The 23,777-nt window shown below is 32.8% G+C and overlaps 2 protein-coding genes across 4 annotated transcripts in view; one reads left to right on the top strand and one right to left on the bottom strand.

Annotated features, from left to right (window-relative positions):
* Positions 1-3,088: 3,088 nt before the first annotated feature.
* Positions 3,089-11,349, bottom strand: LOC127724373 (uncharacterized). The gene is made up of 6 exons (XM_052231327.1): positions 11,183-11,349; positions 9,327-9,516; positions 7,508-7,637; positions 6,187-6,316; positions 5,042-5,187; positions 3,089-3,307 (listed from the first exon to the last, which is right to left on the bottom strand). The coding sequence occupies exons 1-6, from the start codon at positions 11,183-11,185 to the stop codon at positions 3,277-3,279; spliced, it is 630 nt and encodes a 209-aa protein (XP_052087287.1). The 5' UTR covers positions 11,186-11,349; the 3' UTR covers positions 3,089-3,276.
* LOC127724363 (feline leukemia virus subgroup C receptor-related protein 2-like) overlaps positions 10,548-23,777 on the top strand; it is a 34,060-nt gene continuing 20,830 nt past the window's right edge. The window contains exon 1 of one of the 3 annotated variants that reach the window (XM_052231302.1): positions 10,548-10,642. Coding sequence is in view for 1 of the 3 variants with exons in the window: in XM_052231300.1 (XP_052087260.1) it covers positions 16,608-16,632 (25 nt within the window). In the remaining 2 variants the exon portion in view is untranslated. Of the gene's footprint in view, positions 10,643-16,303; positions 16,633-20,305; positions 20,439-23,777 lie in introns of those variants that run through there. The other 2 variants (XM_052231300.1, XM_052231301.1) reach the window with 2 other exon arrangements.

Raw genomic sequence — 23,777 nt, 5'->3', positions numbered from 1 at the left:
AAAAAAATTAATTCGTTATATACTGTATCTTATGGCATCATACAATATAAAATTTTTTTGTGGAACCCTGTGTCTCCCCTACGATTGCTGCTGTCAGTGTAAAAGTGTAATGCTGACTTAAAAAGTGAGTCCATTTATCAGTAAAATACAGAATGTTAAAAAAGATTCAAACTTTCTCTTTAGATGCTATTTCTTGGTCTTGAAGATTAGCTTCTGTTCAAGTTTCATAACAATCCATAAAGGTTAACAACCTTATCATGTCAACAAAATTTAATCCCAGACTCTCAGTAAATGTTAAATGTAAAAAATTCCTTGCAGACGAGTCATTCCTCTGTGTCAACAGTTTATTTAACTTTAGTTATTTTTTTGGCCTAGAATGTAGCTTCATCAGAAAGGTTACATTACTGTGGAGCAGTTATTAAAAGTTTTAGGCCCTCCTTGCTCTATGACCTTATGAGCTATTACCGTCGGTGGCGTTCATCATCGTGAATCATGGTCAACTTTTTCATAAAACTTATCATTTGAAACCAGTGGACCAATTTTAAACAGACTTCGGCAGAATGATCCTTGTGCAGGGGCGGATCCAGCCATTTTAAAAAGGGGGGTTCCCAACCCAGGATAAAGGGGGGGGGGGGGGGGTTCCAACTATATGTCCCCATTCAAATGCATTGATCGTCCAAAAAAAGGGGGGGTTCCAACCCCCGGAACCCCCCTCTGGATCCACTACTGTTGTGATATCTGGTATAAAGTTTGTGTTCTTTGTCCCTGCCAACAGACACATATAATACAATATGTCTCTGCTGCCAATCAACTAATATCTCTAACAAGCTAAAAAAAAAAAACAGGACTTGCGTGTAAAATGAATGAACTGTCTTATATATCCTGAAGATGCATAATACTATATATAACATCAAGAAAATTTGACAGTACAAAATACACAGAATATCAAGATCTACCTTCTTCCCATTTGTCACGAAATTATAGATAACTCATATACACATAAGGGACTTATCATTTTTTACCTGGGAAGGGGGAGGGGCCTGGTCATTTTGAAATCAAACATATAAAATTGTTTTGATCCCCCCATAATATTTCACTATTTGTATTTTATCCCCCCTTAAAAACATTTTAAAAAATGTGATCCCCCCTCTATTAAACATGCCAAAATTTTAACATGCAAAACACTTGCCTTTGACACACATGACATCTAGGATATACTTGAAGATCGAAAGTTCAAAATTAAATTTATAAAAAAAAACTTGGCCCCCCCCCTCCCCTACATTTTGACCAGCCCCCTGTTAATGCCCCTAAATGACGATTTTTGACTTATATGCGTGTTTTGCCTTTTATCTTGAAACAAAACCAAACTGTAATAGAAAGGTAGAAACTGAATGCTTTAAAATGATCAGTAGGACAAGATTTTCAATCTACCAATACGACCAAAACCTTTGAACGAATCTTTATACGAGTTATAGTCTTTAATGTCAATTTTCAAATTGTTTTTCTGTTTTGCCTATTACCACAAACGCTTGAATAGATAAGTAGAAATCGTAAAAAGCAACAGGAGAACAAAGTCAACAAAAAATACCTTTATATGACAAAATCATTGGAATGACTTTTGTCTTGAGTTAAATGGCTATATTTGACTTATATGTTTTTGTACCTATTATCTTGGAAAAACAATAGTATTGAGAAGAGTGGTTGTGTGGGTTGGTTCTTAACTTGTGGAGAGCGTAGTACTATCTATACAAGAAACATCGAATTTCACGTCCTTATTCAATCAGACGAATTTTGTCACCCTGCACAGCCCAACTGACACCCCTTATGAAAATAAGATATGGTATGATTGTCAATGAGACAACTCTCCACCAGATACCAAATAACGTAGAAGTTTTTCTGTTTTTTTTTTCTTTCTTTTTTGTGGTTTGTTTTGTGATTTTGTTTTACTTGCACATTACCTTTGTAGTAAATGTTTTGATATATGATCTGTAGAATTAACAATGAACAAGTCCTCTGCTCGTTACCGACCGTGCGAGACCCTCATGGGTAGTTAATGCCGACAAACACTCCCTAGTAGAAGTCTGCATGATGCCATCACTCATTTAACTTCAAGGGGGGGGGGGGGGGGGATTATAGTTTGTTTTTCCTAATAAAATATTCTGATCCCCAATTTGATGAAAAAAAATATTGTGGTCAAGCAGATGACAAAAAAAAAATATTCGGAATCCAGATTTTCCGCATACCTTATATAGTGTTAAATTTTGAAAAAAAAAATAATTTGATTGATAGCGTCGAAAAAAGAATTCTGACAAAAAACCATACCCCCTCCCCCCTCCTTTGGTTGCTCCCTTACGTGTAAAGTTGAAGTGTTTTGACTTATATGCGTGTTTTTCCTATTATCTTGAAACAAAACCAAACTGTAATAGAAAGGTAGAAACTGAATGCTTTAAAATGATCAGCAGGACAAGATTTTCAAAACTACCAATACGACCAAAACCATTGAACGAATCTTAATACGAGTTATAGTCTTTTAAAGATCTACTTGTTAAATCGAGCTCATGCACTTTTCAACAAGCTTTGTATTGTGAGTAGCACCTGACATTTGACAATCAGAAAACCCGATAATCGGTACATATTAAAATTTTGTCAATGGACGTTAAACATCCTTAAATCAATACATCCTTTTATACATTGTACCTAATGGATACTGTTCATGACTTTTTGGTTATAACTGCTAAAATTTTATTCTTTGGCATCTGAAAAATTGTATCCAAGCTGTTTCTAAGCGGAAGTTTATTCGAATGCAGCAAAATCTGGGTATTGAGATTCAGAATAAAATGCTTTTTTTCAGTGGCGAATCCAGGGGGGGGGGGGTCCATGGGTTGGAACCCCCTTTTTTTTGACGATCAATGCTTTTGAATGGGGACATATGGTTGGAACCCCCTTTTAAAAATGGCTGGATCCGCCCCTGTTTTTTATTTATTATTTTGATTCTCGAGTTTTGATTTCTAAACCGTATACACATTTTCAGGCTGATTTAAAATACCAAAAACATGCAGCCAATGAAACGCATGATAATCCTTATAAATTAGCTTGAATTTTTTATTATACAATGTAAATATAAACATTTTAACAAATACAGTTTATTTCACAGTCTCATACATTATTTACATGAAAACTCTTCCTCTCTTTATTGTCACATACTTCTGTCTCTAACAAATATATTTCAAGACACACTTGCTATTCCTTTTTCAATGACTGGTCTCTTGTTGAATGTTATTCTATGGACTGCCCTCTCAGCAAAATTCTATAAAAAAAAAACAGTTAGTCTATCAAATTAACAGGAAAAAATAGGATATGAGAGTCTGGATGTGGGGTCCTTCATTTCTTTATTGTTCTATAACATTTTTTTCTATTCTTTATTCGTTTTCCCTATTCTTCTCTATTCTTTATATTTAAGCACCCCATTATTCTCTATTCTTTCTTTTTTTTGGGGGCGTATTTTTCTCTATTCTTTATATTTTTTGCCCTTTATTCAGCACTTTTTGCCCATTATTCTCTATTCTGTGAAACTCCATCCAGACCTTCGGATATTGCAGAGATATTATTAGGTAAATATGTCTCATGCCACACCGAGTCGATTTTTTTCGTTGTTCTATTAGTGCCTCGACAAATCCTATGTCCTTGAAACTTTTATTAACAAAAGATACAGTAGCTCTGCAGGCACGGATCCAGCATATACATATTTATCTGTGGTTTGAATCGTTTCGTGTGATTTTATAATTAAAGATAGAACCATATTGAAATAGAGAAAGCATTTATATTCAGTTTATTTATTTTGTATTTACATTGTATCATAGGTCAAATTTATTTGTTCAGTGTATGTTCAATGGTGTTAATATGTCCTTTAATTGAGTTAAGCTATTTCAGTTGATATTTTATAGTGTGTCTTTCTATGTTGTGATGTTATACTATTGTTTCAGAAAAAGGGTGAAGGTTTGGTACCATTAAAACGTTTAAACCCGCTGCATTTGTTTGCACCTGTCCTAAGTCAGGAATCTGATGTTCAGTAGTTGTCGTTTGTTGTTGTGGTCATAAGTGTTTCTCGTTTCTCAGTTTTTTATATAGATTAGACCGTTGGTTTTCCCGTTTGAATGGTTTTACACTAGTAATTTTTGGGGCCCTTTATAGCTTACTGTTCGGTGTGAGCCAAGGCTCCGTGTTGAAGACCGTACTGTGACCTATAATGGTTTACTTTTATAAATTTTGACTTGGATGGAGAGTTGTCTCATTGGCACTCATACCACATCTTCTTATATCTATATAATATATAGGAATTAAAACATTGTATCATCTGACGTGTGTAATTCTACAGTCAACTGTATGAACAAAATAACAAATAACTTTATAAGAAGATGATTATGAGGAATTACGTTGATTGTCAAAATCCTAAGAACTAGTTAAAATAAATTTTATTTGACCAGGTGAACGAACGGAGATGTGGGTATATGTAAAATATGACAGGAATCCAATGGCAAAAATAACCAAAAGTTAGAAATATAGAGGGCAACATACAGTCTTCAACATTAAACGAGGGTAGGAATGCCCTTTATACCGTCAGGCGTCAAACGGTCATTTTCAGCTACCGTTAGCGTCAAATTGGTTAAAACTTTACCGTGATTCGTCAAAATATCATGAAATATGTGAAATAACATGTAATTATTTTTTAGGTAAAGTAGTGATTTGGTCCAGTTGATAAAAGTCAAAAATAAGCATGTCTGAAGCTGTCACACTGAATTATAGACCCCCTTAGCATATACTTTTCCTTAGTTTTAAGTTAGAGCTGATAGCCATTTTTATGATTTTGGTATAGTTTGTCTAAAGTAGTACACTATACTGTAAAAATCTTATGGGATAGAGCAGGTGCGATTTTTTAAAGTGACAGTAATTGTCTAAACGAAATGCACTACGAAATAACTATGTTCTTGTACATATTGATGTTTTTGTCTTATTTGTTACATTTGAAGAATATGAAGATTACCCATATTTATTGATCATTGACTTGATCCCCTGTCCTATCTTGACTCTGTCCTTTCCATCAAAGTATTTCTGATTATCAAGCGTTATTTTTGTAACCAGTTCATCTGTCAGCTTTTTTCTTGCATCGCTCTGTGTTAATGTATAAACCTACAAAATTAAGTTACGTGTTTGATTATTTGGTTGGTTCTTTTTGCATAAATCTGGCTGTCCTAAGTTTTATTTTGGCTCAGAGAAAAGTCCGTGAACAGTTATTTTAGCTGTTTTGTGTTGTGTCTTTTCTTTTGTTATTACTGTTTTTCAGTTTCTATGTAAAAGAGAGGCGGAAGACTGAGCTACACAAACACATATAAAAACTGGGGGTAATCTCAGGCGCTCCGAAAGGGTAAGCAGATCATGCTTCACATATAGCACCCGTGTGTGTTGCTGATGTAAGTACAAACTCAGCGATTAGTTTAATTCGAGGAAAAGAGAACTGGGTTGTGGTTACGACTATTGGAACATATCCGTCGTCATCTGTGAAACAAATATTCCATAACGGCCAAGCAACTCTTGATGGCGTCGGTAACTCTTGGTGTAAGATGCTATTCTCTATCAAGAAAATCAGGATAGGAAATGCAAGCTCTTAAATATCGTATCAACTGGAGAAATATATATATATATACTCCATATGCAGACGATACTGAAATGTTGGTAAATAGAGAATTATCTTCTTTTTTTTTTTATAAAACCTAATATTGTAGTCTTTGTTAGACTGTGACTTAGATCTCCAAATTCTGCTGATATATGGTTGTAAACTAAGGTCCGGATATCAAATCTAAGTACAGAAACTTAGGGTTAAGAAACATAGCAATTTATTACATTTAATATCAGTCTTTAATATATGAAATTAAAGACTGGCATGTATTCTAGGCAATTTGGGAAAGATCTGCGGCTCTTTTCACAAAACAATCGTAAATCATAAACATTCCAGCATAACTTACGATCAGTTTTAATCGTAAGATTTTTTTGTGAAAATTGTGGATGAATCGTATGAAATATCGACCTGAGCTAGGCTGGGACAGTGATATTTAATGTGGTGTACTAACGAAAAGGGGATTAAGTAACTTGTACAGGTTAATTGCAAATGTTCAAATCAAATAACCATACCACACCGTCATCTCTTGAAATCAACAACAAGACCAATTCATTGCAGGTAGCAAAAGAACCCCAGTACAAACTTAGATAATAGGAATACACCCTGGCATCTTGCATTATGTCAGCCATGCTATCTGATGCACTGAAATATAAAATATATACAGTAAAATTTAAAATGTAATGTTCTATATCGGACTTTTAATTGCATATGATTGATTATTGTTAACATCCAGCGGCAAATATTTCAGGTATCTTGTTTTCGTAAGACATTTCTTATTTTGATTCACAGCATGTGTCATATCTGTCATTTCATATTTTTCAATTTTAATGTAAATTTCAAGTTACAATATATACTCACTTTTACATAACAAAAGAAAATAAAGAAATGAAAAAAATCATGGAGTTTCTCGTTTTTTATATAGATTAGACCGTTGGTTATTTTGGGGGCCCTTTATAGCTTGCTGTTCGGTGTGAGCCAAGGCTCCGTGTTGAAGGCTTTACTTTGACCTATAATGGTTTACTTTTACAAATTGTGACTTGGATGGAGAGATGTCTCATTGGCACTCATACCACATCTTCTTATATCTATAATTCAACTATTCCATTCATTGCCAAAGTAGACGTTAAATTCTCAGCCCTGTGACATTATGGGATATGTACGCCATGAGGCCTAAAACATAAATTTTACACACCCTTGGATAGTCAAGCGTAAACACATTCTATTAGGCGAGACTGATGAAGCAAATCCTTTCCAATATTCTAATTCAAATTAGCCGACTCAACTCTCTGTTTTGATCTGGTTGTAAGACGTGAGTAATTTGCCAATTATTGGAGACATTCCAGCATATGTTCAACAATGAAAACGTCGTTACTTTATGTTTTATTTCCCAGATTTTGTTTGTAATGATTTCTTATGTGTATCCATTATAATTTTTCCTTTACAGTTGAAAGTAACATTGCAAAAGTGACTCCACGAGGACATTTTTTTTTAGAAATTCAACTTCCGTCCGTGCAAAGTTCTCGCTGTCCTCGCAGACGACACCTTAAGAAAATGAATCTCCTAAATGATTACCTTTTAAAAAAACAGTACCATTTTCATTTGAAAAAAAGATGTACTTTACAAAAAAATATATATTTTCATGAATAATATAAAGTGTGTGAGTTCTCAAAAATTTTTTTTTTCTGGTGGTCCTTGAAGAAAATCTGCTGGTCCTCACTATTATTTCTATTGCAATGCATCAAAATTGTGTCAGTCCTTTCCAATTTTGGTGGTCAAAACCTTTCGAGAACTCTGGCTTCGATTTGATAAACTTGAAATAAAAAGTGATCATACTTGATAATCCTATGCATTCTTGGCATAATGGCAACCATGACAACATATCCAGTTTTGTTTCGGATGCACATTTCACAGTTACATCTTGAATTGGTATGTATCTCAACAAGCTTATCACTGATATCATTAACTGTAACGAAAACATTTGAATGTCTATCTAAATCTAAATTTTGTATTATATAATAATTTCATAAAGTTTTGTAATACATTGAACTCAATTGAGGGTCAAAGGTATTATACATAAACGATATCAGGCTCTATTTCATGCACAGTTGATTAAAACCTGCAGGCAGTTGTTTGTATTTAAAATGTTAAAATCCGATGCCTCATTTTTGGAAAGTGTTATCCTGTCTACACATAAAACAAGTCTGGTGACAACTTTTTGAATGGTCAGTAGGTGGCCTGTTGCAAGCAAAATTTCTGTCCATATGCAACATATTTTTTTCCAGTGGCTGTATAAATTTCCCGCCCTGCCTTCATATCTACCAAATTGGCATAACCTAGCTATTGTAATAATTGTTGATTTATTTTCATCCTGAATATGCATGAACTACTTGTCACTGGACGTTAAGAAATCAATAATCAACCAATCAATCACCACGAGCCCAACAAGTTCTTAGAGGGCGTCAGACGTCAAAGAAATCTTGGGCTATATCTGAGAAGATATATCTTAAAACGACTATTTTGATAGATTTTTGCATTTTTAGTATTCGTATCTATAAAAAAAAAACTACCAAGAGGAATAGTTAAACCAAATTTAAAAAGGGGGAGTATTGAAACCTCAAAACTAGTTGTAACTACGCCTCATGTTCATGTTTTGTCCAAAGTCATATTTCTGGAACTTCCAAGCTTGGCCGATATTAGTATGTAAAAGATGCTATAGTTGAGTTGCCAAATATTTTTAACCAATGGTTCAAATTATTTGAAATTTATATATGATGTTCAGCTAGGCCTAGTTTATCAATGAGAGAAAAACAGGAAAAAATAAACGACAGTTTCTGTTTTAAATTTTACTTTATTTACAACTTTTGTTTTACTAGCACGATTTAAAACTTGCCATCGCATGGACACTTGTTTATTGTGTGGAGACAACATATGGTTTTAAATACAAAGAGTTTCTTTTTAGTGAAAGATATCTCTCAGTGCAAAATGTTACGAGAACATAAAATTGAGGGGCGGTAGGAGGGGTTGTCATCCCGAATTCCAGGAATAAACAAAGCATTCTTTCCCGGATCCTGAAAAATTAATCATTTATTCCTGTGTCCCGTTAGGTGTTAATCCCGAATTCCCGCGAAAATAAAGGCCCAATCCCGAATTCCCGCAAAAATAAAGGCAAAATCCCGACGTCCCAAAAAAGGTCCTTACGCCCCTCAAAATTATATACATGTAGGTTGCAATATTGTTTAAAATTATCTTCAGCACCAAAATGATGCGAGAGAAGACATTTTGATTTTATGGAAATATGTAAAATTGTTGAAATGTTTTCCGAATTATATAAATACACTTTGATGTTCACATTCCAGTAGGTTTAAATACTTCCTGATTTATATCCTGTGAGATAAAAAAAAAATGCAGACACATTGTAAATTTACTTCGTTCTAAAATATACAAGTATTAGGGATCGACCACTTATCGTAAAAATATATGAAGGTTTCGGACATTTTCTTTCTTTTCGCATTATTTATATTCCATTATCAAATTGTTTTAGCCAATCAAATTCCAGATATAAACAAACCACTGACTTATTGGTAGGGAGAAAAAACATACTCGTGGGTTCGAGTGGTTTTGGTAAATTGATTTTATGAGTAGCGAAGCTTACCGTCTTGCTCAGATATGACTTTGTTCGGATCACATATCCATGATTTTTCAACATCTGCCGACCTTCCACAATCTTCTACTTGATATATCGGGTTCGGAAATTCTTGTACTTTCCACTGGTCTTCTACACCACTACATACAGACAATACACTAACCACCAAGAGAATGCAATAGGAATACATCTCAGTTATCTTGAAAATTAAGTAAAAAAAAATTCTAAATCTGAAAGACACACCTAGTAGTAGTTGAATGAAAAATAGTTTTGAGTGGTTTAACATTTGAGATACTAAAAAACAAATGACTCGCTACAAGAAAATAATGCTTTTATTAGTATTCTTAGTTTTGAAGTGCACCAATGCGAATGATTTGAACACTAGTCCAATGGCCAGCTTTAAAAGATTTCAAATTAAGTTTTTGTTAACAGCTGCTTCATAGGTTTCACTCAACTAGTTGATTTTTTGTTTGATTGTTGGTATTTCAGTCCACTTGGCTATAAAATGACGGCTAGTTTTCATTGGTATAGTGAGAACTACCAACATTTGGTAGGAAAATTGGCATTCCTAGTCAATTAAGATCAGAGTCGAACGCACACCATCAGTGTTGACAAGCTAATGATCACCGTAGCTGAATTAGGTAGACCACACGGCCACAGATGACCCTCTCATCTATTTCAAGTAACCTTGCAAAGCAAAGTCAACACTAAATATACATCCAACATACTATCATGTTCTAATCATTGATTGTTTGTTTTTCCTTCTTCTTTGCAGCTAGGTCTGTTTTTCCTTCTTCTTTGCAGCTAGGTCTGTTTTTCCTTCTTCTTTGCAGCTAGGTCTGTTTTTCCTTCTTCTTTGCAGCTAGGTCTGTTTTTTATTCTTCTTTGCAGCTAGGTCTGTTTTGTTTTGTTTTGTTTTGTTTTGTTTTGTCCTCACAAGAAGTTGGTGTTGATGACAGATTTTTTTGTATTTCTGGATAACTGTCAGATTTATAATTACCTCACAAATATAACTATTTGTATCTTTAGTTTGTTGCCCTGGTTGTATTGTTTTGAACTGCATAATTATGCACTTCGTGTCGTGTAAACGATTTACATTTCATTATGTAGAGGACATACCAAAAATGATTATGTGGTTTCAGTCTTTTGTTCTTGCTCTGTTAACAAGTTACAGAATAATTAACATTTTGCACGGCTAATGATGTTTGCAAGGCGTACTTTTTAACAATTAATGTACTGTATGCCAATAAAGATCATCTGACGACCTTTTTGCATGGACGGCTTGGATTTATATGCAGTTTAGGAACATACTTTCATTGTCTTTAGTAAGTACTTTTTGTATAGATCTCTTAAAGAAGCACTCGAGACATTGATTTGCTTGTGAGACAAGATGAACACTCAGTATTTTAATGTACATATTGAATAAATGATAAAAAGTTTCATTCAAAAAGACAAGAGCGCACGTTTTAATGGATTTATGTAGTATTTAACGGTTGTTTTTCTCTTTCAGCTTTTTCACATTTGCACAAGGTCTGCTTCACAAATTCATTTTTGCATTTTTTTTTTCAGACATGTATTCTTAAAAACGATTTCCCACTTTTCTAATATCTTTCGGATGCTGATACAATCTTTTTTTAATGTTTATTTTCTGATCCTTTATTCACAGTAGCACTCAATATCCTGTTTTGTCAGACTTTTTATATCGAAGTTTGGTAATAAAAACTCAACTATATACATGAACATTGTATATATGATGGAACAAATGATAAAAATGGCGCTTTATATCAACATTTTATATTACTTAGTAGTATCAATCGATTAAACTTAATAAAAAATGCATTTAATAAATTGATTAAATAACTTACCATACAATTGGCTAAAATCCTTCACTTCATACAGTACAGTACAAAGTACTAATACTAACTAAAGAAGTGTATCAAGGGGCGGAAATTACATTCTAAGTACTAATAGTATGCAACTATAAGTACTAAAACATGTGGAATGTATATAGAAAACACTAGACGTTTGTACTAATTAGTAATTGCATCCATTGTACTGTAAACACAATCAAAGGCAGGAAACTGATCTAGGGCGATTTAGTCACAGCACGTCCTTTGTGCATCTGCTATTGTGTAAACTATTCCTATCTGTGAATTTATGCATCGGTATGAAATATATTGCACTTAAAAGTCTATTTTACATGTATTTACGTAAGAATTTGATTTTTTTCTGTTTTTCTATTTTGTTTTTATCTATTTTGATAACATGACTTTTGTTCATTTTTATAATTGGTTCTGTTTATTTCTATACTCTTTATCTTTATGTTGTTTCATTTAAAAAAAAATTTTCTATTACTTTTTTCTGTTTTGTTTTTGTTTATTTTGATAAGGTAACATTTGTATTTTTTTTTTGTGTTGTTTATTATATACCGACACACTGAACCGGATTTTCCTTGAGGTGTTAGTACAAAAGGTAACAGTCCACAGGAAGACATGCCATCTCAATTGCCACGTGATTATATTTCAGTGGCTTCTTTCTTGTGAACAGGAAGAAATATGCAACACTGTGGCTCTTATTTGTTATAAATGCATGCTTTACAATACGAAAACAACTTGTAGTGTATTAGAAGTATATTTCACAGTAACTGTTATGGTTTTTTTTTGCTTGTGAGTGAGCTGTCTACTGTTAGTTTTTATTATTACATTTGTTCTATTTATAATTTTTTTTTTAGTTTTGTCCACTTCATTTGAACTTTGGTGGATAGTTGTCTCATTGGGCAATGGCACTCATACCACATCTCCTTTTTTATACTATAGTTAAATACATATTATCATAAGCATTAGCATTATTGTTTCTTTACGTATGTCTATTTGTAATCATTATATGTAACATGTATGGTGGCCGATTAAGGCCATTTCGCGTTTTCGCGTTTCGTATTCGACAGGGCGAAAACGCGAAAACACGAAGTCGAATATAGGGTTTTTGAAATATAGGTATGTCTGGGTTAATCATAACTGTCATTTCATTTTAACTGTAGTAGTCATTTGACTGGTAGAGCTAAACATGAGACATGGATATTCCTATCAACGACTGTGTTTAAACATTAAGCCAAAAGTCTATTATCAACACACCTGTAGAGATTGGCAATAATTTCTGTGCAGTACCATATGATTTCGACAAGACAGGGAAAAATAATGCAGCTTTTGCACATGATGACAAGAAATGTTTACCAATGGATGATATGAGCACCTAAAGTTTTGAGAAAAAGCCAGGTTTTTCAGAACATACCGTAAAATTTAAAAGCACGCCAGATTGTATTATTAACAATACATCAAATGTACAAATTATTGGTAACTTATCTTTCTTTTTTTTTTAAAGTGGAAGGATACAACTATAAATCCGTTCAAAGATTTTATATTTATAGGAGGGGGTCCAGAGAAAAAGGAATTAGAGAACATTATTTTGACACAAAAGTTGCTGTATTTTTACATTTATTACATTTTTTAAAGGGGGTTAATTGAGCCTAATGCACCTGTCTAAATTAAAACCTCATTCAGTCTGTAGTTACCTTTAGTTTGAATATTAATTCTTATATAAAGACTTATTTCATGCACATTAAGATATGGATTCAAGGCTACTCTTTGATGAGTGGAACAATAGACTGGTTCTCTATCCTTTATCTGTTTATCTCCGACCAGGGTGGCGCAGATACCCGTATGTTGAGAGAACCAGCATAGGTGGAACAACTGCTTCTAATCATAAGTTTTGTTTGTATGAGAAAAAAAAACTGGTTGAATTATTGCTAAAATATTAAATGAAGAAATTTCATTGAAAATATCTATAACACACGTTTTGTTTAATATAAAACAATTGCATACATGTATGTTTCATTAGGGTCCGTAATTTTGATTGGCTGCATGACAACAAACGCTAGGCACTCCAATATCATATCGTATTTCTTATAAAAATACAACAGCTATGACTGCACGTGTTATCCGTGACAATGATAAAATAATGCATCGAAAAACAACCGAAAAGCTTGCTATAACTCTAAATTTCAAGGTGCGTTCATCATGCGCACATTTTAAATATGAAGCGCTTTTGCACTTCATATAAAATATGCTTCGGTCAACGTTTTTATACCCAAATAAAATCATAAAAGGAAGCATTCAATTCTTAAGTACTACAGAAATTAAATTAGGTTGTAGAACGATAAAGCTAAGACGTGCAACGAACATGGCATTCTCTTAACACGTTGGAATTGAAATATCAGTAGTACAAGAAAATTATGATATTTTTTTTCATTTTACCTGTTCGCATTTTTTATATTTTAAAAGTGAAACATATTTCACATACAGTGCAATAACACCTCTGAAACACCAAGTTGTAGTTTCTAGAATACATTAATAAATATACAAATGACAAGTAAACGTCCTAGAAAAAGTAAAGATAGGACAATATTTCATTTCAGTTCGATATAATTGAGGTAAGTACATATATGTCAGATGGTAGTTGCATAGTACCTAGTTTTAAGATGAAGGTTATAATATGTAAACCCATATATGACATCGCTTAGCATCTATGGCATGCCACTTCACAATGCGTTGTGAACAAAGTTAGCGCAATTTTTACGTTACGTAACACAAGCTAGAGACTAAGGTATGCGAAAGAATACGAGTATGTATATGTAAATAACCCCTGATCAAGTTCAAATGTCTGAAATGTGGACTAACAGTATCGTATCTGGACAACTTGACAATTAAGAAGATATAAAAGACACAATTGATTCATGATAGGGAGGCTTAGAGGAAAAGTAGGATGAGGATAGGGAAATTCTAATAAATACCCCTTGAAAAAATGAAGCCGAATAATATACCAAATGCTGAAGCACTACAAGAAAATACAGATAGTAACCAGCCAAGCAAGAGTTTAGTGAAGGGATCAGTCGAAGACGAAACTGAAGTCGAAAAGAAATGCAACGAGCAAGTGGATAATTCAGTTACGGATAAGGCAGATACTAACAGTTTAGTGGCGGGAACAGGCGAAGACGAAAATGTAGTCGAAAAGAAGTGCTGCAAGCAAATGAATAATTCCGTTATGAGTAATGCAGATACGAACTCCAACGGAGAAAAATTGCATGCAATTGACAGTTATGTTCACAGCCCTGACGTACCCGAAAATGATAAATGCAATATTTCCATAAAAGACAGTGATACAACGTTCACCCAAAACGCAATTACCGATGCACCAGTAGTAGAGAGTGACAGCTATTTCAGTGCAGAACCGAATGATTCCGTAAATGTTCCGACTGGGGAAAATAATGCAGCGTTTGTACATGATGACGACACACGTTTTCCAACAGACGATAGGAACAAACAAGGTTTTGATTCCGAGAAAAAGCCAAGTATTTCAGAAAATACCATAGAATTTAAAAGCTTGCCAGATTGTATAAATGATGTCACATCAAATGGGCACATTATTGGTGAGTTATTTGATAACTTGCAAAATACATTCATACAAAATCGCTAGCCGTTTATATAATTTAACAGGGCCATCAAACTTTAAGATTTGTATTTAACACCAAATATTGTAAACCAACTTATTTTCGCACATACTTTTTAGGCGTTTATCTCTTCCTATCGGCTTTTGCGACGAATTAATTTCACGATTTTCTAGCTTTGGTGATGTATCATCTTATTTTCACATGTTCGCAACTATTTATCTCGCGTTATTTATCTGCTCGCGAAAATCGCAAAAATACATCGATCGCAAAAATGAGATAGTTTACAGTAACTCATGAAAATGACAAAAAAACATTAGCATATTAAAAACGAAACAGTTACACATGACGAGGGGTAGGCATATGGCTATGTGGCGGAGTGAAACTAGTTTGTTTAGATCTCATTTTTTTAAATTTAAATCTCGAAAAATAAATTTGGTAATTACATATTTTCAGAAAAAATGAGACAAAAAGCAAACACTTAAATCATGCTCTGTTCCTTGGACTACTATATTCAATTCAAACATGAGGCGTAATTATTAGGGTCACTTCAACCGTAGAAGAACAGAAGAATAATTGTGTTTCAATGAAACATTTGAAATAATAATGACGATTCTGATTCTCAAGTTAACAAAAATACGAAACGTTCTGAAAATTGACCAATTACAGCTGTGTGCGTATCTTTGGTTAAATTATTTGTCTAGTAAAGTAAATGGTTCGAGGAGAAACGTTCATGTTAAATTTATTTTCAAAGTTCACAGAAGAGGTTAAAATGTAACATGTAAAGTTTGAAACTTTTTTTGTTCTGTAATACGATGATGATAGATATATTGAAAGTTGAATTTTTCTAAAGGTGTTTCATTATAGAATGCAGTCAAAATTTGATCCGTACGAGGGTATGGGTGAGGGTTCTTGAGTTCTGTATTCTTTAAATTTTTAGGGCATTTTTCTTTATATTTAGAAATAACGCTTATTCTGTAAAATTCTCATGAAAATGATTTTACAATTAAAAATTAAGAATTTCTGTAATAAGATAATTTTTTTATTCTATACATCGTTGATTTCTGTAATCTGTATAATGTTACCTAATCCTTTATTTTCCACCATTATTTTTTTCTTTTGCACCCATTTTCCTCTATTCTTTATTTTTTAGGCCATTATTCTCTATCCTGAAAACCCCACCCAGACCCTCTGAATGTATGCATTTAAACAAAGAAAGATAACTCAATATGTCACAGTAAAAAGTATTTTAAACCATTACACATTTAACATTTTTAAGAGATAATTTAATCATCTACGACGCGGTAGTAAAGAATGAATTATTATTCATTTATTTTACATCTTTTAAAATGTATATTTGAAATACAATAGTTGAATGCACTTGCAACTGCTTTGCTGCGTAGAATTTATGTTACTTAATATACCAGTACTATTATTTTGAATGCATTTAAAAAAAAAAGACTTAACCTTGAAAGATAAACATGACCAGATTAAATGGATACAAATTATTTAAAATTTAAATGATTTAAGTTTAATTCAAATTCAGTATTGACACACAGACACGGATATAGTTTATATCGACTTCCTATAGGAAAACAATCTAAACAAAGCTGCGGGGTCAACGAACGCGTTGCCAATGTTTACATGTAAAATGGCTACCGCTATCTAAAGACTAGCAGTCGATTCCAATCAGCCAGTGATATATTTCAAATGAATTGAGGATGATGAAAATGTATAGAATATTGCAGTAGAATTTTCCTAACATCTGAAGGCTGTTATAATTTATCAAAATGAGTTCTCATTCGGGAATGCTAGGTAAGAAAAAGTATATAAACGAATACTATAGATTTATAATTTTCGTCAATTGACAATTAATTGTATATTCATTCTTACTTTCTTTTCATCTGCAAAATTTTGTTTAAACTGTGTTTTCAATCATAATGAACATGGTTTGGAAATTGATTTAAAAAATATATATCGGCATTTCGATCCGTTACTGGTTTAATTTTTTTAATGTGTACTTTGAACTGTATAATCATGTATATGTGATCAGCTGGTGATGGTCTAGATGAGGGTTTAAACTTTTTATTTCTGTATTCTTTAGTTTTTAATGCCATGTTTCTTTATTCTTTATTCTTTATATTTTCCTCTGTTTTTTTTCTATTCTTTATTTTGTTTGCCTATTTTTCACTATTATTCATTTTTGGGTCATTTTTCTGTATTATTGGTCCATTATTTTCTATTCTGTAAACCGCATGCAGACCCTCATAATATGCACATCACGAAGTACGTGTTAAATAATACTCATATGAATGTTCCGTTTTTACTAATGAAGATATTTTTTTTTTTTGAAGATTACACATTTCTATCTCACGCTATCACATTTTCAAGTTTGTCATTTACGTTAAATGTTCAAGCTTCTAGTCAAAACACAAAAAAGGAAGAAAAGGGGGGTGACATTTAGTACTAAAATGTGGCCCATTGTTTGGTTGCTGTCTGTGCCCATTTCTTTCTGTTTTGTCATACCAAGCACGTACAATATGAATTACGTAATGTTGATGAATTCTGATAATGGCAACAAAATTTTAATGCAAATATCCTTAGTTTTATGTAAATTAACACATGCATATAAAACTATCCTTCGTTGTCATAAATTCAGCCGAAGTTCTTTGTCTGTGCAGGGGCGGATCCAGCCATTTTTAAAAGGGGGGGGGGGGGGTCCCAACCCAGGATAAAAGGGGGGTTCCAACTATATGTCCACATTCAAATGCATTGATCGTCAAAAAAGGGGGGATTCCAACCCCCGAACCCCTCCCCCCTCCCCCTGGATCCGCCACTGCTGTGTCTCAGCCATCACAGACATTTTTGTATAACTGTCAAATCAAATAAACAAAGAAGGATCAATATCTTAAAGTAAACTACAAAGCTGTATAAATATGTCTAATAAATCTGCCATCCTAGTGTTACATTGATCATCGATCTGTTCTTAGGCAAACTCTAATTTGTTTGTATCATCGACTGAAAACTTAACCCAAATAATCCAGTCGCAATATTTTGGTCACGCCAATCACTCAATTACTTAGAAACACGAGAAACGGTAGTGGAAAGCGGGCGCTGAATTCAGTGGCTGAATTATACAATTTATTAAAAACGTATGATATGTATATCAATGCATCTTTGAATAATTTGTGACACGTTTATTGGACGGTAGACAACCAGAGCGGTTGAAACCCAACGGTGAACAATAGTGTTTATATTCAGAGAAAGAGTTGAGGAAACAATTGATGACTGTGTCTATCGTTCAGTTACACGTATAAGTATACGAATTCATATGGGTTTCGTCAAACATATCTCAGATTCAGCGACTTAGCCTATGTTCCTGATTAATACATTTAAATATAAGTTCGAAATATAAATACAACGAACTTTAGACCTTTGAAGTAATGTAAATAGCGTACAAAGTTCATGTATAAGAGCTGTACGTAATGACTCCACAAAATTTAATATCAAGTATTAAATGAAAGGAATCACATTTTGTTTAATATGAATACGTTTAAATTAAAAATTTTATCGTCTTACAACTGTTGTTGCATGACCACTGACCAATGCAACAGGTATTGCTTGACCACTGGCTATTACAACAGGTGTTGGATGTAAAACTTGATATGATGCGATGTATTTATAGACACATTGACCGACCACGTAACGTTTATAATTTAAATGACTAACAGTATCCTGTCGGTCAATGACACATTAAAATTGACCTATCACCATATACGTAATTACACACAAACAATGACAGCCACCCGTATATACCTATCGACACATTGCCATTTAGAGACCAATATAGACGATGTTTCCATCCAATAGAAATAAGAAGATGTGGTATGAGTGCCAATGAGACAACTCTCCATCCAAGTCACAATGTGTAAAAAGTAAACAATTATAGGTCAAAGTATGGCCTTCAACACGGAGCCTTGGCTCACACCGAACACGTGCTATAAACATGATAAAGGGCCCCAAAAATGAATAACATCAGTAAATGAGAAAACATAAACTGATGAAACTTATATAGCTCTCTTTATTATTAATACATCAATCGTTTTCATATCTTTATGGGTTTACCTACCTTTATTAGTGTAGATCTATCATTATGTCAATGTGTCGATCTGTCACTTTGTCGATCTGTCAATGTGTCAATATGTAAATGTGTCTATCTGTCAATGTGTCTATCTGTCAATTTGTGTATCTGTCAATTTGCCAGTATGTCGATATATCATTGTGTCGATTTATTTAGTCAATGTGTCCATCTGTTAAAGTGTCGATGTGACAATATGTCGATATCTGAATGTGCCAACCTATCAATGTGTCGATATGTCAGTCTGTCAATGTTTTAATTTGCATTCATTTTCATTTCTCAATTTGTTTTTGCTGTTACTATACTTTGGCGTATGAATACATAAACTGTCATTTGAACATACATAGATATAAGAAGATGTGGTATGAGTGTCAATGAGACAATACTTGTTTCATATGCTCAGTTAATTTAACATCTCCATTCCGAATGGACGTGACTGCGTAAACATTTATACATATTCAGCACAGCTTTTAGCAAGGTTTTACTGTTGGAACGAGAGAAGTCTAAGGGATGATAATTTTCTTTTACCCAGTCAACCCTTGGGGTTTTGTGAATATGAATAAAAAAAATTTTGATATATTTTTTGTCTACGGCATTTTTGTTTTATGTTGTTGCATTTGATTTTTGTTATTCTTGTCTTTTGTTCAGTTTAAAAAAAAATAGAATAAGAGAAGCAATTGAATGACTTGAAATACTTAAATTAGTTCTTTTCTTCTACAAGAATTGATAGTTAGTAAGACATAGTGTTCGGTTATCAACTTTTCAGAACCTTTTTCAATTAAAAAGGGAAAGAAAAATGCTTGACATAATAAACATGGACAAAATAGACAGAAACTTTATTTGGTACATGGTATAGAAAATGTATTTACTATGTCATTATACAGAAATGTACCTAGTTAAATGTAAGAACATTTGTTCGAATGGACTTTGAACCTCACAGACGATTTTAAACTGATTCCAACGCAGATTATATTATGACATTGTTTGTAGTATTGTTGTGTGTGAAGACGTCCATGATTTAAGAGGGTGGTAAAGGGTTATTTTCGTGCAACGTGTTTTGCCATTTTTATTTCACGTGCAGCCGTGAAAAAGGTTCGTTATTCACCGTGTTTCGTGAAATCGGTAAAAAGATCAACGTGCAAGAATTTTTTAATTGTTCGCTCATCGTGAAATGGCAATTTTATTTCGCGTTCTTCCGTGCAGATACCCCCCCCCCCCCCCCCCCACCCCTTTACGCCACTCTTTAAAAATCATAGTGTAAAATCATTGTGTACATGTCAATGTTTGTCTGTTGAATGATTTGCGTTAATGAAGATAGATACTTCGATTAACAGATATTTTATTTGAAATTAAACTTAATACTTAATATTGAATTGAGAAAATGTATCAGTCTGACACATGTCACGTATTAAAGGTAAAAAATAGCATTTAACATGATTTTTTACAATTGAGAAAAAGGACATCACAAGTTTAAATTAATGTGGTAAGAAATCTGCAATTAGTTATTTTATTAAGTTCTTCTGCAATTAATTTATTATTAACATATGTACATGAGTATTCCTTTTCCTTTTCAATGTCAGCCCTTAAGCACGGAGCGACTCAAAGATATTAGGAACGACTCAAATATATTAGGATCTATAGATGAAAAAAAGTATCTTTTTTCCAATTCTTTTTAAACTAAAATGATTGACATTCGCACACATTTGCTCTGTTATTATCCAAAAAATATACACAGCGAAGAAGATCTTGTTCAATGGACTTTGTACCTTCCTATTAATTTCAACGCAGATCAGATTATATTTCACGTTGTAGTACATTATATAACACATACGGGTCTGGATAGGGGGTCCTTCATTTATGTATTCTTAAATATTTTAGGCCATTTTTCTCTATTCTTTATATTTTCTGCCTATTTTTCTCTTTTCTGTATATTTTAGCATACCATATTCTCTAATCTTTATATTTTAGCACCACATTATTTTCTATTCTTTATTGTTTTGGGCCATTTTTCTGTAGAATTGACCCATCGGCCAGACCCTCACACACGATGGTTTAAAATCGTTGTGTATATTAACCTCCGTCTAAAAATGATATGTGTTAATGAAAATAGAAAAAAAAAAATTCGGTTAACACAGTTTGTATTTTAAATCCATTTCAAGCATTTTATTTTGTATTAATGATTATAATGACATGTGATTAATGCACCTTAGTCATTTTGATAGTAACTTGTTGTAACATTTTTGCGCAACATAATTTCAATTTAATGTGGAAACTTAGAAATTTTTGAAATACTAAGGATTTCCTACCATAGGAAAAGATAACCTTCGATGTTTTTGGGAAAACCTTTCGGAATTTTGGTCATCAGTGCCTTTTAGCTTCGTTCTTTATTTGGCCTTTTTAACTTTTTTTTATTCGAGCATCACTGATGAGTCTTTTGTAGACGAAACGCGCGTCTGGCGTACACAATTTTAATCCTGGTATCTGTGATGAGTTTATTTATCTATAAATATTTTCACTTTTATATTCAGCTACTTTTGCATGTGTAGTTGTTTAGTACTATAACTTTGAACGGCTGTATATGAGTTCGAATCCCGGCCAGGGAAGAACAAAATATTTGCTTCCGCAATTTACAGATCTAACATTGTTGGGCTGTTGTTTAGACGAATTATATATATATATATAGGTGTCTGCGCAATGCTAGGCGGTGTTGTCGTAGAAGTTAGAAATAAAAAGTATAGGTTCCAGCCCAGCTCGGGGAGGAAGTAAAGAAACAGATCTACTCTAACAGCGTTAGGTTGATTTTCTAGGCACTTTATATATATATATATATATATATATATATATAAACAAGTCTAAATTGAAAATAATGTTAAAACCTATGATTGCGTTGAATAAAAACCGCAATTTTCATACGCGTGCATGCAAAACAAATTTCTTGTTAGAGGGTCTAAATACAGCACAAACAACATTTTCCAAAAGACCATACAAGTGAAAAAGTATATTTCAACAAAACGCATTTGACTAACAGGTCGAACAACAAATGTTCTTAAACCCTGCTGACTGCCATTGGCGATTGCCAAATAAACGGATCACCGATGTAATAAATGGATCTTAATTATAAATTTAATACTTAACAGAAAACAATAAACTTGCGGAAAAGATGATATACCGCAAACAAAAGGTGCAAAGGTTTTTGTACACCATATCCGGATTTCGACAATTAATGTCTCTTCAGTGATGTTAGGAATCGAAACGGTATTTGGAAAGCCATACAATTTACCTCAATTTAAGATAGACTCTGGAATTTGGAGGAGTCAAAATAGGATGAACGGATCATATAAACCCGAAGGCAAATATAATACAAGTCCAAACGAAAAAATATAAACAAGTCTAAATTGAAAACAACGTTCAAACCTATGATTGCGTTGGATAAAAACCGCAATTTTTATACGTGTGCATGCAAAACAAATTTCTTGTTAGAGGGGTCTAAATACAGCACAAACAACATTTTCCAAAAGACCATATATATATATTATATTTCTTTTATCAGTACTTCTCAATTAAAGTATTGTTTTTGTACTTAAAGTTGAAAGTATCGGTTTCATACTTTTAATATGTAGTACAATTTATTTTGTACCAGTTTTTTACTTTATATTATTGCACTTTCAGTAAAATTTCCTATCAAGTTATATAAAAAAAAGGAGTACTGTATAATCATTGTATCTTTATAGTACTATTCAACGGAGGTACAGAACAGGTACTTCAAATGTGGAGGACAAATCGTGTACTGTTCACTTATTGTAATGAAATAGTACAATAGTTCGAAAGTACTAAATCAACACTATATTAGTTATGTTATTTACAGTACGGAAAGTTATAGCACTAAAAAAAACATATGCAAATGTAGCTGTACATGTACGAGTCCTATCATTGTTTGACGCCTAGACAAAAAATACAACAAAGGTACAAAATATGATAAAAATGTATAATTCCCATGCTATCTTCACAAGTTCTTGGAATGAATTTCATCATCTCTCGCGACCGGAAGTTTAGAGAGACAAAAACATAAAACGTTTGAGCAAATCCCGAAACAGCAGCGACGTTGCTTTGCAGAAACGTTGCTACTGATTCGAAGTTTGACATTTGAGAGGGCATACACCATCTAAGAAGAAATCCATCTTTTGTAATTTTACTTTAGGGAGTTGTATCCTTAGATTAATAACAGTTAAATAATTAAATGAACTGGGAATGTACAGACAAAGAATTAATACCATAAATACATTTAAAGCATACCAATACAATTTTCAAAATAAATCGCAGAAAAATAAATATTTCATGGAACCATTATGACTCTTGCACATGAATTGTTTTTTTTTCTAAATCAGTATACATTACTTCAGAGGTCGTTGTACTTACATTTTATTTTAACTTTATAAATATAAATGTATCAATCAGTAACACAAATATCACAAAGGACAAGTCGCTGACACTAAACTTAAATTAGAATGTCAGAGTAAAAACATGACAAATCACAGTATAATCACGATGAACAAGTCAACATTCGGAAGAACTTTTTTATAGCTTTTTGTATTCTCGTACTGTTGTAAAGTTGTTTATCGATTATCTGGTAAGTCTTGGAAATTGCTGATATTTTTCCTGAAATTTACAAAACTTAGATGAAAATATTGCTATCCTTGAGTTTTTATTTTCTTAAGAAATAGATAAAATTGCAACAAAAAGATTCAAAAAATTATTCCCTTTTTTTGGACATATAACGCATTCAGAAATATTCATGATATTATACATGTTATAATTATATTGC

This window comes from Mytilus californianus, unplaced genomic scaffold (assembly GCF_021869535.1).
Source record: "Mytilus californianus isolate M0D057914Y unplaced genomic scaffold, xbMytCali1.0.p SCAF_14, whole genome shotgun sequence".
Taxonomy (NCBI): Eukaryota; Metazoa; Mollusca; class Bivalvia; order Mytilida; family Mytilidae; genus Mytilus; species Mytilus californianus.
This window is presented reverse-complemented; position numbering and strand designations above follow the sequence as displayed.

What these genes read in the sequence shown, in the direction of transcription:
- LOC127724373 (XM_052231327.1), bottom strand. An exon ending in AGAATGCATAGGATTATCAA is followed by an intron (nt 6,317 to 7,507) that starts GTATGATCACTT and finishes TTTATATTTCAG; the next exon opens with TGCATCAGATAGCATGGCTG. An exon ending in TCAATGATCAATAAATATGG is followed by an intron (nt 3,308 to 5,041) that starts GTAATCTTCATA and finishes TTTTTTTTATAG; the next exon opens with AATTTTGCTGAGAGGGCAGT.